General features: G+C 51.5%; 1 protein-coding gene across 1 annotated transcript in view; it reads left to right on the forward strand.

Moving 5' to 3' along the window:
• znf423 (zinc finger protein 423) overlaps positions 1 to 17137 on the forward strand; it is a 152559-nt gene that overhangs the window by 27643 nt on the left and 107779 nt on the right. The window contains exons 3-4 of the mRNA XM_068739086.1: positions 7269 to 7279; positions 15219 to 15407. Of these exons, the coding sequence (XP_068595187.1) occupies positions 7269 to 7279; positions 15219 to 15407 (200 nt within the window). The remainder of the gene's footprint in view (positions 1 to 7268; positions 7280 to 15218; positions 15408 to 17137) is intronic.

Here is a 17137-nt window from a genome sequence, read left to right on the forward strand (position 1 = left end):
TGCCCACCTGAGTGGGACAGAAAAACAGTGTCTCATCCATCCATCCGTCTGTGTTCCATGAAGGGGCATCACAGCAGAGGTATCACTGCTCTCCTGCTTCATGCTAATATCTTCATGATGGTCAAAGCGGAGAAAAACAGGACATTGCCCCCCCCCCCCCCACCATTCTCTTGCTTCCTCTCTCTTTTCCTCTTCCTCCATCCTCTTTCACCATTACCCTCTGGAGGTCCATAATGTACTTTTAATTTCCCCAAGGTTACCACAGGAAAACAGTTCCTCTGTGTGTGTGCGTGTGTGTCTGTGAACTGTTATTGCCTGCTTGTGACACTGTACATCTGCGTGTGCGTCTGTATTGCAGCATTTAAGCCCTTCGCTTGTGTGTTGTTTTTGTTTCCATGTGTGGAGCAAGAAATTCAAATTAAAGCCGCAAGCGGCGTTGTAGGCCCTCGCCGGCCGACGGGCCGTTGAGCTGACCCGCCGACGCACGCCGCTTTTGTCCTGAGTGCTTCACAAGTGTTTAGATTTGAGCTGCATGAGTAGCTCACAGTTTAGTCAAATCGTTATTTGGATTATATGGCCATCTGCCATCAGGAGGTTTTAAGTTTCAATCCAATATGGCCGCCTTCCTGTGTGTCTGGGGCGTGGCCATAATTAAAAAAAAATTGCCCTGACATGAAGCATGTCTGTACCGAATTTCGTGGCTGTCCGACAAAGTTGGCGTCGGACCCCTCCCCATAGGAGAGGTTGCCATCGCCATGGCAACAGCGTAAAAAATGCAGCCTGGGTGTCATTGCCTTTTCAACTGGCATGTGTGTGAGAATGTGTGTGGCAAATTTGGGACGTTTCCATGCTAATATGCCATTTTCATAAGATTGGTGTTTGTTTTGACTCGCTGCGCTCGTCAACTCGTGTGTGTGTGTCTGTATGTGTGTGTTGTTTAGTGTCGGGGTGTGTGTGTGTGTGCTGTTGAGTGTCGTGTGTGTGGGCGTGGGTGTGTTGGTCGCCCGATGGTTGACTCGCTGCGCTCGTCAACTCGTGTTTGAGGATCTCTGTGTGTGTGCGTGTGTGTTGTTTAGTGTCGGGGTGTGTGTGTGTGCTGTTGAGTGTGTGTGTGTGTGGGCGTGAGTGTGTTGGTCGTCCTCAACAGTATGGCAAAGTTGGATGCTGAGGGTTGACGAGCACTCGTCAACTTTGTCGTCTTCTGCGTTGCAAAAGCAATAGCCCCGCCCCTTATGCCTAGGATAGGCGCTCGGGCCGAATGAGCAAGACACTGTCAGCCTGTTTGGCGTACGCCTTCATGCCAAACTGAGGCTGTGTGTGTGTGTGTAGGTGTGTAGGTGTGTGTGTGTGTGTGTGTGTGTGCATTCTATGCTACCTTCCATGACGTTAGTGGCTCTTTCATCATCCTATTTCCAGACATTGGTGTTGGGTGCTGCTCTCCCTTGTCACAGTAAATCCCAGGGTATGTGTGAGTCTGTGTGTGTGTGTGTGTGTGTGTGTGTGTGTGTGAGTCTGTGTGTGTGTGTGTGTGTGTGTGTGTGTCTGTGACTGGTGCTCTGTGGCTCAGCGCATCACCTCTCGAGGGGTTAGGAAGGCCTTGTAGTAGGAAAACACACGGGCTATGGTAGGGGGAGGAACATGAGGTGGGATGGCTTCTTTATATAGCCACCTCACACACACACACACACACACACACACACACATACTGGGGAGTCATGCACAAGCACACGCCTGTGTGCTTGTGCATGACTCCCTCACCCCCTCACTCAGAGGGGGTGAGGGAGCTCTCTGGAGCTCTCTGGAGCTCAGGCGAGTGTCGTTGTCCAGCTGCACCTGTTCATCCTGTGCAGACAGTCTGAACAGTCTGAACAGTCTGAACAGTCTGAACAGTCTGAACAGTCTGAACAGTCTGAACTGGATGAACAGTCTGAACAGGATGAACAGTCTGAACAGTCTGAACAGTCTGAACAGTCTGAACAGTCTGAACAGTCTGAACTGGATGAACAGTCTGAACAGGATGAACAGTCTGAACAGTCTGAACAGTCTGAACAGGATGAACAGTCTGAACAGGATGAACAGTCTGAACAGTCTGAACAGGATGAACAGTCTGAACAGGTGCAGCATCTCACGGCGAACTCAATGGATGCTGTGACGGGGACACAAAATGGCGTGTCCACAACTGGGCCAAGGAGACCCCCGGCACTGTCCACCACAGGAACGTATATGACCTCCCATTCTAAACTCTAACCTCCCTTCCTACATGTTTCACTGGAACGCGAGAACTCAAGGCCAGAGCAGCTGATTGGTCAGCCTCAGCTCCATCCATGGTCTCCATGAACACGAGCAGCAACCAAGAATGGACCAAAGCCTGGATTTGTGGTGGGGAATCCACATCTTTGTCCATCCGACGGATGAGATTCTTACTCAAAATATGCACACACACACACACACACACACACACGCGCACACACACGCGCACACACACGCGCACACACACGCGCACACACGCAGTTGTCACCCAAGATGTGTTGCTCCATCGGTCTCAGTTTGTGGAGTATTTTGTTTGTACAATTACCTTTTGAACTCTGGTCCTTCCCACCCCAGTTTCTCAGTAAAATATCTTCACTCAGCGGAGAGCCTTTGCTAGAATGACACGCCCAAGTCAGATTGCTGTAGTTCTGTATTATATATAAAAGCCAGATGATGATTATGTTCCTTCTTCTTTGTCCTCATCATCTTCCTCTTCTCCGCCATCACTGCTTCCTGTCCCTGCCTGTAAATCCTCTCCCAGAGTGGAGTGTGATGTGGAGCAGAATGAGAGCCTTGTGTTAGTTTTGGGTTCTGAACACCTTTTGATGCTTGTTTTAGGCTCACACAGACATAGATGTGTGTGTGTGCAGATTCTCCTTGCTTGGCCGGTAGACCTTCGTCTCTCTGAGCTGCAGACGCTGCTCCAGACAGGCCACAGGAGCAGCTCCTGGCTGCCACGTGTAACACCTGAATAACTACCTGTGCTTTGCAGAATGTTTTATTCCTCTCTTACCTCTGGCGCTCTCCTTCAGTGCTCGTCTTTCACCCGGGGGCAGCTCAGGAACATTTCCCGGAGTTCATTAGTTACCTCGTTTTCTTCAGCTTACTTCCCACAGGATATACAGAGATGTGCTTTAGTCATGCTGACTGTGTGTGTTTCAGTTTTGCTGCTCTAGTCTGTCTGTCATCTAGCTAATGCTGGCAAGGACAAACGACCATGCCATGAAAGTTAGATTATGGGATGCAGTTCGTGTATCTGGAGTGTATCCAGTGTTCGGGGTTTTCTGTTATGTCTTCAGTTCTGTTTGTGGACTTCAGTTCAGCTTTTAACACCGTCCCACCGGACATGCTGGCTCTGAAGCTCCACAGCCTGGGACTGTCTCCACCGCTCTGCTCCTGGGTCAGGGACTTCCTCAGCAACCGGCCCCAGGTGGTGAGGATAGGAGACACCACATCCTCCCCTCTGATCCTGAACACTGGGACCCCCCAGGGTTGCGTTCTCAGCCCTGCTCTCTTCACCCTCTTCACCCACGACTGCTCTGCCATCCACTCCACAAACATGGTTGTGAAGTTTGCTGACGACACCACTGTGGTGGGTCACATCTCCAACAACGATGAGACCCACTACAGAGAGGAGGTCCAGAACCTGATGCTGTGGTGCTCGAGTAACAGCCTTGTTCTGAACACCAGCAAGACCAAGGAGGTCTTAGTGGACTACAGGAGGTCCAGGAAGACTGAACACGCCCCCCTGTGCATACGAGGGGAAGCAGTGGAGCGTGTGGAGAACATTAAATTCCTGGGCATCCACATCTCCTCTGACCTCTCCTGGACACTCAACACCAGACACCTGGTGAAGAAGGCCCAGCAACGGCTCTTCTTCCTCAGGAAGCTGAAGCGGGCTGGACTCTCCTCTGTGCTGCTTGAGAACTTCTACCGGGCCACGATAGAGAGCATCCTGTGTCTCAGTGCGACCGTGTGGGACGGCAGCTGCACGGCGCAGGACAGGAAGGACCTATCCCGGGTGGTGAGGACAGCTCAGGGGATTGTGGGTCACCGTCTGCCTGATCTGGACTCTGTTTACACCTCCAGAGTCCAGAGGAGGGCCAGACGCATCGCCACAGACCCCACCCACCCGGGCCACAGACTGTTTGTCCCGCCCACAGACCCCACCCACCCGGGCCACAGACTGTTTGTCCCGCTTCCATCAGGGAAGCGGTTCAGGACAATAAGAAGCAGCACAGGGAGGCTCAGGAACAGCTTCTTCCCCCGAGCTGTGAAAGCAGTCGTTCCCTCGTAGTGATCTGGGACACTTTATGCCGGCCCTGTTGCTGCTGTTGCTATTTTGCACTACTGCCTGTGATTCTCACTCTCTCTGTGTGTATGTATATATATATATATTGTTTCTTAAGAGAGAGAATTTAGTTTATGTTATGATGTGTGCCTTAAGCCGTGGGCCTTCTCACAATTTTATTATGTTCGCATAATGACAATAAAGTATCTTGAATCTTGAATCTTGAATTCTTGAATTATCATTTAGTTAAATAATCACATCCGTGAACTCGCGAACATGGGTAACGAGGGCAAACATGGGTAACAAGGGCAAACATGGGTAACGAGGGCAAACATGGGTAACGAGGGCAAACATGGGTAACGAGGGCAAACATGGGTAACGAGGGCAAACATGGGTAACGAGGGCAAACATGGGTAACGAGGGCAAACATGGGTAACAAGGGCAAACATGGGTAACGAGGGCAAACATGGGTAACGAGGGCAAACATGGGTAACGAGGGCAAACATGGGTAACAAGGGCAAACATGGGTAACGAGGGCAAACATGGGTAACGAGGGCAAACATGGGTAACGAGGGCAAACATGGGTAACAAGGGCAAACATGGGTAACGAGGGCAAACATGGGTAACGAGGGCAAACATGGGTAACGAGGGCGAACATGGGTAACGAGGGCACACATGGGTAACGAGGGCAAACATGGGTAACGAGGGCAAACATGGGTAACGAGGGCAAACATGGGTAACGAGGGCAAACATGAGTAACGCGGGCAAACATGGGTAACAAGGGCAAACATGGGTAACGAGGGCAAACATGGGTAACGAGGGCAAACATGGGTAACGAGGGCAAACATGAGTAACGAGGGCAAACATGGGTAACGAGGGCAAACATGGGTAACGAGGGCAAACATGGGTAACGAGGGCAAACATGGGTAACGAGGGCACACATGGGTAACGAGGGCAAACATGGGTAACGAGGGCAAACATGGGTAACGAGGGCAAACATGGGTAACGAGGGCACACATGGGTAACGAGGGCAAACATGGGTAACGAGGGCAAACAAACATGGGTAACGAGGGCAAACATGGGTAACGAGGGCGAACATGGGTAACGAGGGCAAACATGGGTAACGAGGGCGAACATGGGTAACGAGGGCACACATGGGTAACGAGGGCAAACATGGGTAACGAGGGCAAACATGGGTAACGAGGGCAAACATGGGTAACGAGGGCAAACAAACATGGGTAACGAGGGCACACATGGGTAACGAGGGCAAACATGGGTAACGAGGGCAAACATGGGTAACGAGGGCAAACAAACATGGGTAACGAGGGCAAACATGGGTAACGGGGGCAAACATGGGTAACGAGGGCAAACATGGGTAACGAGGGCAAACATGGGTAACGAGGGCACACATGGGTAACGAGGGCAAACATGGGTAACGAGGGCAAACATGGGTAACGAGGGCAAACAAACATGGGTAACGAGGGCAAACATGGGTAACGGGGGCAAACATGGGTAACGAGGGCAAACAAGGGGAACGAGGGCAAACATGGGTAACGAGGGCAAACATGGGTAACGGGGGCAAACATGGGTAACGAGGGCAAACAAGGGGAACGAGGGCAAACATGGGTAACGAGGGCAAACAAACATGGGTAACGAGGGCAAACATGGGTAACGGGGGCAAACATGGGTAACGAGGGCAAACATGGGTAACGAGGGCAAACATGGGTAACGAGGGCACACATGGGTAACGAGGGCAAACATGGGTAACGAGGGCAAACATGGGTAACGAGGGCAAACAAACATGGGTAACGAGGGCAAACATGGGTAACGGGGGCAAACATGGGTAACGAGGGCAAACAAGGGGAACGAGGGCAAACATGGGTAACGAGGGCAAACATGGGTAACGGGGGCAAACATGGGTAACGAGGGCAAACAAGGGGAACGAGGGCAAACATGGGTAACGAGGGCAAACATGGGTAACGAGGGCAAACAAACATGGGTAACGAGGGCAAACATGGGTAACGGGGGCAAACATGGGTAACGAGGGCAAACAAGGGGAACGAGGGCAAACATGGGTAACGAGGGCAAACGTGGGTAACGAGGGCAAACATGGGTAACGAGGGCAAACATGGGTAACGAGGGCAAACATGGGTAAAGGGGGCAAACATGGGTAACGAGGGCAAACAAGGGGAACGAGGGCAAACATGGGTAACAAGGGGCAAACAAGGGGAACGAGGGCAAACATGGGTAACGAGGGCAAACATGGGTAACGAGGGCACACATGGGTAACGAGGGCAAACATGGGTAACGAGGGCAAACAAACATGGGTAACGAGGGCAAACATGGGTAACGGGGGCACTCACGCGAACATGGGTAACGAGGGCAAACATGGGTAACGAGGGCAAACATGGGTAACAAGGGCAAACATGGGTAACGGGGGCAAACAAACATGGGTAACGAGGGCAAACATGGGTAACGGGGGCAAACATGGGTAACGAGGGCAAACAAGGGGAACGAGGGCAAACATGGGTAATGAGGGCAAACATGGGTAACGAGGGCAAACATGGGTAACGAGGGCAAACATGGGTAACGAGGGCAAACATGGGTAACGGGGGCAAACATGGGTAATGGGGGCACTCACATAGCATGACCATGCTAGGAACTCTCGGCTGATCCTAACGAGGGGTGATGAATGGGTCTCAGAAAGACATGGTGAGGCTGTGTAACATCATTCTGCACAGTGGAGTCTGCTAATTCACTTCACTACTGGAGCCTATCCCAGCAGTCTGTGTGCCCTGCTAATTCACTTCTCGTTATCTAATTAGCAGGGCACACACACACACACACACACACAAACTGCATTTAGCATATATATCTCATGCAGATATTCAAAGCGACCCGATTCCTTTATTTGTATTTCTATTTATTTTCATCCTGCACTAAACAGCTTGTCCTCTGGTCCCTGAGTCTGCTGGGTACCTCGTTGCTTGTCCTCTGGTCCCTGAGTCTGCTGGGTACCTCGTTGCTTGTCCTCTGGTCCCTGAGTCTGCTGGGTACCTCTTTGCTTGTCCTCCGGTCCCTGAGTCTGCTGGGTACCTCATTGCTTGTCCTCCGGTCCCTGAGTCTGCTGGGTACCTCGTTGCTTGTCCTCTGGTCCCTGAGTCTGATGGGTACCTCGTTGCTTGTCCTCCGGTCCCTGAGTCTGCTGGGCACCTCGTTGCTTGTCCTCCGGTCCCTGAGTCTGCTGGGCACCTCATTGCTTGTCCTCCGGTCCCTGAGTCTGCTGGGTACCTCGTTGCTTGTCCTCCGGTCCCTGAGTCTGCTGGGTACCTCATTGCTTGTCCTCCGGTCCCTGAGTCTGCTGTTCACCTCATTGCTTGTCGCAGACTTCTGGACATGCTAAAGGAAGATAAACGTTACGCGGCTGTAGGGCGCCATTACGGAATAAACGAGTCTTCGGTTCGTTATATAAAAAAGGAGGAAAATAACACAAGGACGACAGCAGCAATACGTTTAAACAAGGAAGCAGAAAGGACTGCCCGCAACAAGAACACCGTAAGGACGGAGTCTGCTTTCGCTTTGTGGATCAGTGACTGCAGGAAAAAGAATGTTACGCTGGACCAACATCATCCGCACAAAAGCTTTAAAGCGGCACAGCGGAGCGGCGCAGGGACGGAGAGGAGGAACTGTGAAATACGCGAGTTGCTATTAATCATTTCTTGTGTGTTCGACCTCGTAGGTTGATCATTAAAATTAAATTCGTTATTCCTAAAAGCTATCATGTTAACAGGAAAACGTTTACTGTACGTACTATATATGTTTATTTCTCAAACAAATGTTTAGTTCTGAAAAGGTTCTGATCTTTGGTTTCATTCTATAATACTGAAACAATCTATTTAGATTAATGCCTGACTGTTAAACGTGTATAAAGTGTGTGGTGAGGGGTTTTACAGCCTTAAAACATTTATGTACATGGATAATAATTGAAATAAAATAAAGATGATTACATTGCGGATTTCGCCTATTGCAGGTTGTTTTTGGAACGTAACCCCCGCGGAGAATGAGGGACTACTGTACTTGTACCTGCAGACAATGATTTCCCATCTTTCGGACCCAGAATGCTGCTGGTTCTGTCCGAGCAGCCAGTTCATTTTCTGTAATTGCATTCGCTGCATCTCAGGTATGATTCAGCCCCTCGTTACGTGGCAAGACTAAAAACCAGCAGGACTCCAGGACCGGTGGGACACCGGCCCTCCAAGTACCGAGGCTTTCAGGACAAACGGAGTATTCTCGGTCTAATATGAGTGCTATTTTTACTTGTTTCATTTGGTAAGGGGAAATGTGTATTTATTTCCTTTTGACATTATTTGTAGTTTGAAAGCAGACCGTTATTTTGACTTATTGTGTGTCTCTATGGTGCAAAATTCTAACGGGTTGTATAAGCTTGGGATTGGAGGTTTTGTTTTGGTTCATGCATGAGTGTGTGTGTGTGTGTGTGTGTGTGTGTGTGTGCGGTGATTGTTGGCGTAGGGACAGCCTGTGACTTGGAGATAATGGTTCTCTGTAGAGCGTGCATGTTTGTGTGTTTCTACATTTAACAGTCACTATAGCGTGTCCTGCTGAAGTGTGTGAAAGAAACATAATACACTATTCCGTTTGCAAGGGACTACTGTCCAATTGTTCATTGAATACTCCGGTGCCCGTGCACGCACACACACTCCCTTCTGCACTCGAGCACCAGTGGGGTGAGTCTGCTTTCATTAAGAAGGCCTGCTGCTTCTTTCTGCTGTGGTTTGAGGGTGGAGGGTGGGGGGTGACTGAGATGGCGTTGAACAGGAAACAGATAATTGTCGAATGGGAAGCTAAAATGTGTGTAAATAATGTTCGTGTGTTCAACAGATGCAACATCAAGTTTCCTGGAAGCTGCCTAATCATTTTACTCAATGAAATATCGGTGCATAAATGTATAAATAACTATGAAATATTGGGACAGATTAGCAGTGTGCCGTGGAGGGTTGGACCCCCCAGGAGCAAGCACAGCACAGGCTGGTAGCTGATTTGGGGGCGTTGGTTCCGTATTCAGCCTTGAGACGTCTTTAGCGTTTGACCAGTCCGTCGTGGCGCGCAGCTCATCACAGAGTTTGGTAAAGTGCAGCCGCACCGACATGGACGCCGGTCTCTGGCCACATTCTTTGTTATTCTCTCACAAAGATGATAAAGTTCTATTAACAATGCAGTTAAAACTGACCTCTCTGGTCGGAGGTCAGAGCGACAGACAGAAACACCTGCCCATGTTGGCGGGGGCTTAGTCGAGACCAGACACCACCACCTGCGCTGGGCTTTCTCATGGTCCTCATCCTCTGCTCTGACACCAGCGGGTCTCGTTCTTCATCCCACGTCAGCAGTGATGGGCTGAAGTACAAAGAAAAGGATGAGCAGACAAGACTGGAATGAAGGGAGAGAGGAGTTTATGTGAGGTGCAGACTTTTCAGATGTCATGTTGGTTGTTTAAAAGTGTTTTCCTTGAAATGTTAAAATACTAAATGTTATAGCTCATAAATGTTTACTTTGTCAATTTTTTCTTGAGGCCAGTCTTTAGATAATTAATGCCCAAGTGGTACATGATGTGTTGCAGTAATACATGCCTTAAACTACTCCCTAAAATACAAGCCAGAGAAAGTGATGACTGAATATCATAAAGTTCATAAGGTAAGGTGTAAGGTGACTTTATTGGTACCCGAAGGTAGAATTGGTTTACAGCAGTTACAGTCTAACTGGAGCCTGCTGCTGGTCGCAGCGTGCGCATGCGCCCGGGCAATGTGGGTGAAGTGTCTTGCCTAAGGACACAACGACAGTGTTCACGTGTGCCTGAGCCGGGGATCGAACCGCCAACCTCTCGATCATAGGACGACTGAATATCATAAAGTTCAGAGCTGTAATAATTCTGTAACATGGACAAATGGCTCCGGCCATTTGTCCATGTTACTCACCATTCAGGCTGGACCTGAAACATGCAGAACCGTGAACCGTTACACCCCTACTGAACCCCGCGATGAACCGTTACTCCCCGACTAAACCCCGAAATGAATCGTTACACCCCTACTGAACTCTGCGATGAACCGTTACACCCCTACTGAACCCTGCAATGAACCGTTACTCCCTGACTAAACCCTGAAATGAACCGTTGCACCCCTACTGAATCCCACGATGAACCGTTACACCCATACTGAACTCCGCGATGAACCGTTACACCCATACTAAACCCCGCGATGAACCGTTACACCCATACTGAACCCTGCAATGAACCGTTACACCCATACTAAACCCCGCGATGAACCGTTACACCCCTACTGAACCCCGTGATGAACCGTTACACCCATACTGAACTCTGCGATGAACCGTTACACCCCTACTGAACCCTGCAATGAACCGTTACTCCCTGACTAAACCCTGAAATGAACCGTTGCACCCCTACTGAATCCCACGATGAACCGTTACACCCATACTGAACTCCGCGATGAACCGTTACACCCATACTAAACCCCGCGATGAACCGTTACACCCATACTAAACCCCGCGATGAACCGTTACACCCCTACTAAACCCCGCGATGAACCGTTACACCCCTACTGAACCCCGTGATGAACCGTTACACCCCTACTGAACCCCGTGATGAACCGTTACACCCATACTGAACTCCGCGATGAACCGTTACACCCATACTAAACCCCGCGATGAACCGTTACACCCCTACTAAACCCCGCGATGAACCGTTACACCCCTACTGAACCCCGTGATGAACCGTTACACCCCTACTGAACCCCGTGATGAACCGTTACACCCATACTAAACCCCGCGATGAACCGTTACACCCCTACTGAACCCCGTGATGAACCGTTACACCCATACTCAACGCTGCGATGAACCGCTACACCCCTACTGAACGCCGCGATGAACCGCTACACCCCTACTGAACGCCGCGATGAACCGTTACACCCATACTGAACGCCGCGATGAACCGCTACACCCCTACTGAACGCCGCGATGAACCGTTACACCCATACTAAACAGGTATACGTACTCACGAGAAACACAACATGTTTGTGTGTGCTTATTTGTGTATGCAGGTAGCACGCTTGTATATGGGTCTCCACATATATGCATACCTGTGTACGTCCTGCTTAGGCATGCACATTGGCCAGTGTGCACGTGCATTGTGCATGTGAGCTTACACATGCATGTGCATGTGTTGTGGCAGCTGAGGGGCTCCCTGGCCAGACGGTGCTCTCACCACTGGACAGATGGCCAACACCTTCTGTTCTTCGCCATGTCTTCATTCATCCCTTCCTCGATCACGGTCTTCCTCTCCTGCAGTCCCTCCGGTCAAACACCAGATCACCTCGACCCCTTTTTCCCATCTCCTGGCATCCCCTCTCGCTTCTCGCCTCTCCCTCACAATCATTTGTCTTGCTGGGACTGCAAGTCACTAATTGAGCTGTTCTTCCTTTGAAACATGGAAACACTGCTGCCACTTCAGATCTGTGTTTGCTGAACTTACGACCGTTCTGAGCTGTCAGACCTTTTCTGATTTATAGAAATATCAAATGAATATGGTGGCCAATCAGGGAACAGGAATCAGAGAGTCATCCACCTATCAGAAGGTTGGTGGTTTGATCTCCCACCACTGCAGTCTTCCTGTCAAAGTGCTATTGGGCATGGCTCTGAACCATAGAGTACTGACAATTTACTGCTACAGTATACAAGTACAGTCCATTTACCATTAACTGTATATGTGTCTCCAGAACACATGAGCTAAAGAACCAATGCATTTCTGTATTCTGAAGTCCTGAAACATATTCAATAATCAATTTGTAGGGATTAATTAAAGTTAAACCTTTTCTTTGTTTTCCATGGATCCTGTAAGTCCCTCCCCTGTCCTCTCCTCTCCTCTCCTCTCCTCTCCTCTCCAGTGCCTTCAGTGTCAGTGCCGTTGGATCCTCAGCATTTATAATGTGATAATAAGGTGTGAAAATGGAGACACAATGGAGCAGTGAGAATTTGGGCCGACAGCCTTTCTTGGGTCTCGTCTCACATTCTGCTACCAGGACACACACACACACACTGAACAGACGTAGCACATATAATTAGTAATAAATGGCTGATAAAGCGGAAAATGTTTTTATAGATGCATAAAAGCAATTCTCAAATAAGGAAGCGTAAATAAATTAGAAATGAGCAGGGTTGGGTTCGGGTTTTCGGATGTCGCTCTCTGAAAACCGAACCCGAACTCTAATTTGGGTCAGTGGTTTCCGAGGGAGTGGAATTCATGTTGCTCAACATTTCAGTATCTATTTGGACTCCTTGTTCAGAGAAATGAAACCAGAAGTTAGGTCAGTAGTTTGCTCTCTGAGTGGGTGGTGGGTCCGGGTGGAGTGGGTCCGGGTGGAGTGGGTTAGGGTGGAGTGGGTTAGGGTGGAGTGTGTTCGGGTGGAGTGTGTTCGGGTGGAGTGGGTTAGGGTGGAGTGGGTCCGGGTGGAGTGGGTTAGGGTGGAGTGTGTTCTGGTGGAGTGTGTTCGGGTGGAGTGGGTCCGGGTGGAGTGGGTCCGGGTGGAGTGGGTCCGGGTGGAGTGGGTCCGGGTGGAGTGGGTTAGGGTGGAGTGGGTTCGGGTGGAGTGGGTTAGGGTGGAGTGTGTTCTGGTGGAGTGGGTTTGGGTGGAGTGGGTTAGGGTGGAGTGTGTTCTGGTGGAGTGGGTTTGGGTGGAGTGGGTTAGGGTGGAGTGGGTTCCGGTGGAGTGGGTTCGGGTGGAGTGGGTCCGGGTGGAGTGTGCTCGGGTGGAGTGGGTTCGGGTGGAGTGTGTTCGGGTGGAGTGGGTTCCGGTGGAGTGGGTCCGGGTGGAGTGGGTTAGGGTGGAGTGTGTTCGGGTGGAGTGTGTTCGGGTGGAGTGGGTTCGGGTGGAGTGTGTTCGGGTGGAGTGGGTCCGGGTGGAGTGGGTTTGGGTGGAGTGGGTTAGGGTGGAGTGTGTTCTGGTGGAGTGGGTTTGGGTGGAGTGGGTTAGGGTGGAGTGTGTTCTGGTGGAGTGGGTTTGGGTGGAGTGGGTTAGGGTGGAGTGGGTTCCGGTGGAGTGGGTTCGGGTGGAGTGGGTCCGGGTGGAGTGGGTTAGGGTGGAGTGGGTTCGGGTGGAGTATGTTCGGGTCGAGTGGGTCCGGGTGGAGTGGGTTAGGGTGGAGTGGGTTCTGGTGGAGTGGGTTTGGGTGGAGTGTGTTAGGGTGGAGTGGGTTCGGGTGGAGTATGTTCGGGTCGAGTGGGTCCGGGTGGAGTGGGTTAGGGTGGAGTGGGTTCTGGTGGAGTGGGTTTGGGTGGAGTGTGTTAGGGTGGAGTGGGTTCTGGTGGAGTGGGTTTGGGTGGAGTGGGTTCCGGTGGAGTGGGTCCGGGTGGAGTGGGTTTGGGTGGAGTGGGTCCGGGTGGAGTGGGTTCAGGTGGAGTGGGTTCCGGTGGAGTGGGTTCCGGTGGAGTGGGTCCGGGTGGAGTGGGTTTGGGTGGAGTGGGTTTGGGTGGAGTGGGTTTGGGTGGAGTGGGTCCGGGTGGAGTGGGTTTGGGTGGAGTGGGTTAGGGTGGAGTGGGTTAGGGTGGAGTGTGTTCGGGTGGAGTGTGTTCGGGTGGAGTGGGTCCGGGTGGAGTGGGTCCGGGTGGAGTGGGTTTGGGTGGAGTGGGTTAGGGTGGAGTGTGTTCTGGTGGAGTGGGTTTGGGTGGAGTGGGTTAGGGTGGAGTGGGTTCTGGTGGAGTGGGTTTGGGTGGAGTGGGTTAGGGTGGAGTGGGTCCGGGTGGAGTGGGTCCGGGTGGAGTGGGTTAGGGTGGAGTGGGTTAGGGTGGAGTGTGTTTGGGTGGAGTGTGTTTGGGTGGAGTGGGTTAGGGTGGAGTGGGTTAGGGTGGAGTGGGTTAGGGTGGAGTGTGTTCGGGTGGAGTGTGTTCGGGTGGAGTGGGTCCGGGTGGAGTGGGTCCGGGTGGAGTGGGTTTGGGTGGAGTGGGTTAGGGTGGAGTGGGTCCGGGTGGAGTGGGTCCGGGTGGAGTGGGTTAGGGTGGAGTGTGTTCGGGTGGAGTGGGTCCGGGTGGAGTGGGTCCGGGTGGAGTGGGTTTGGGTGGAGTGGGTTAGGGTGGAGTGGGTTTGGGTGGAGTGGGTTAGGGTGGAGTGTGTTCTGGTGGAGTGGGTTTGGGTGGAGTGGGTTAGGGTGGAGTGGGTTAGGGTGGAGTGGGTCCGGGTGGAGTGGGTCCGGGTGGAGTGGGTTAGGGTGGAGTGGGTTAGGGTGGAGTGTGTTTGGGTGGAGTGGGTTAGGGTGGAGTGGGTTCGGGTGGAGTGTGTTTGGGTGGAGTGTGTTCGGGTGGAGTGGGTTAGGGTGGAGTGTGTTCGGGTGGAGTGTGCTCGGGTGGAGTGTGTTCGGGTGGAGTGTGTTCGGGTGGAGTGGGTTAGGGTGGAGTGTGTTCGGGTGGAGTGTGTTCGGGTGGAGTGTGCTCGGGTGGAGTGTGTTCGGGTGGAGTGTGTTCGGGTGGAGTGTGTTCGGGTGGAGTGGGTTAGGGTGGAGTGTGTTTGGGTGGAGTGTGTTCGGGTGGAGTGTGTTCGGGTGGAGTGTGCTCGGGTGGAGTGTGTTCGGGTGGAGTGTGCTCGGGTGGAGTGTGTTCGGGTGGAGTGTGTTCGGGTGGAGTGTGTTCGGGTGGAGTGTGTTCGGGTGGAGTGTGCTCGGGTGGAGTGTGTTCGGGTGGAGTGTGTTCGGGTGGAGTGTGCTCGGGTGGAGTGTGTTCGGGTGGAGTGTGTTCGGGTGGAGTTACCAGTACAGCTTGTAACAAAATCAAGAGTGTGTTCAGACATTTGTTTTTGTCTCCGTTATCTGTCCTACCTTCCAGACAGAGAACCCAAAGACGGTCGGCGTTTGGCTGCTGAGGATGGAGAGCGAGACGAGCGAGACGAGCGAGACGAGCGAGACCACGAGGACGACCTCGATGACGAGTCCATCTTCACCTGCGACAACTGTCAGCAGGACTTTGAGTGTCTGGCCGAGCTGACGGAACACAGAACCAACCACTGCCCAGCTGGTAGGTGGATCCTCCACCTGTCCACCAGGACGCTAAGCTAAATGTTGCTACAGTGGAGACATGATTAGTCTGTAGGAACTACAGGGACTGATTCAGGGTCAGTCAGTCAGTCCAAAGGTGGGAGGGAGGGAAGGAAGGAAGGAGAGAGAGAGAGGAGGCGATGAGGAGACAGAGAGAGGAGGCGATGAGGAGACAGTGAGAGGAGGAGACAGTGAGAGGAGGAGACAGAGAGAGGAGGAGACAGTGAGAGGAGGCAAGGAGGAGACAGTGAGAGGAGGAGACAGAGAGAGGAGGCGAGGAGGAGACAGAGAGAGGAGGAGACAGTGAGAGGAGGAGACAGTGAGAGGAGGAGACAGAGAGAGGAGGAGACAGTGAGAGGAGGCGAGGAGGAGACAGTGAGAGGAGGCGATGAGGAGACAGAGAGAGGAGGCGATGAGGAGACAGTGAGAGGAGGAGACAGTGAGAGGAGGAGACAGAGAGAGGAGGAGACAGTGAGAGGAGGAGACAGTGAGAGGAGGAGACAGAGAGAGGAGGAGACAGTGAGAGGAGGCGAGGAGGAGACAGTGAGAGGAGGCGATGAGGAGACAGAGAGAGGAGGCGATGAGGAGACAGTGAGAGGAGGAGACAGTGAGAGGAGGAGACAGAGAGAGGAGGAGACAGTGAGAGGAGGAGACAGTGAGAGGAGGCGAGGAGGAGACAGAGAGAGAAGGAGACAGTGAGAGGAGGCGATGAGGAAACAGAGAGAGGAGGCGAGGAGGAGACAGAGAGAGGAGGAGACAGTGAGAGGAGGAGACAGAGAGAGGAGGCGAGGAGGAGACAGTGAGAGGAGGCGAGGAGGAGACGTGCTGGACGTGTAACAGAGCTACACACCGAGCTGCTGAAACTCTGGGCTGGTCCAGTTTGAACAGATCAAAGGGGGGTCAGAGTTCAGTTTCAGCTGTTGTGTGATGCCTGGTGCAGCAGAGAGAGAGTGTGTGTGTGTGTGCGTGTGCGTGTGCGTGTGCGTGTGCGTGTGCGTGTGCGTGTGCGCGTGCGCGTGCGCGTGCGCGTGCGCGTGTGTGCGTGTGTGTGTGTGTGTGTGTGTGTGTGTGTCTGTGCGTGTGTGTGTGTTTGCTCAAGCTTGTGTCATAATGATACCGCTCAGAATCAGAATCAGTTTATTGTCAGTGAGGGTTCAGACTCGGGATGTTTCGGTGAAGTCGTGTTACATGTAACAGTAATGACTAAATACACAAAAACATACAAGTACAGACACATCACAAAACAGCAGCAGCAGGAGTGGGTACACAGATGTGTATTATAAGCTCAATAAGCTTAACGCTCAATAAGCATATGCAATTTAAATAGTATTATTATTATCTTAATTAAAATGACTACATTAATTGTATTATAATAAGTATCTTATGTAATACTGATACTGATATCAGTATTATCAGTTTAAAGTAAAAAAACAACAAAGATTTTCACATTTCCTAACATATTTCAAAGGACTTGTTCACTAGAAATAACAATATAATAACAGTGATTGACTTTAGGTGTGTTTACAGTTTACACGGACAAAGTTTCTTTATTCCGATCAGAGTTCAGAGTAAACTTGTGATCCGATGCGCCGTGTTCACGGACCCTAAAGATCCGATCCGATTAGGATTTGCGTGTTCACGGACCCTAAAGATCCGATCCGATTAGGATTTGCGTGTTCATGCATCACACTTTTGATCGGAACAGAATAT

Source organism: Brachionichthys hirsutus, chromosome 5 (assembly GCF_040956055.1).
Source record: "Brachionichthys hirsutus isolate HB-005 chromosome 5, CSIRO-AGI_Bhir_v1, whole genome shotgun sequence".
NCBI lineage: Eukaryota > Metazoa > Chordata > Actinopteri > Lophiiformes > Brachionichthyidae > Brachionichthys > Brachionichthys hirsutus.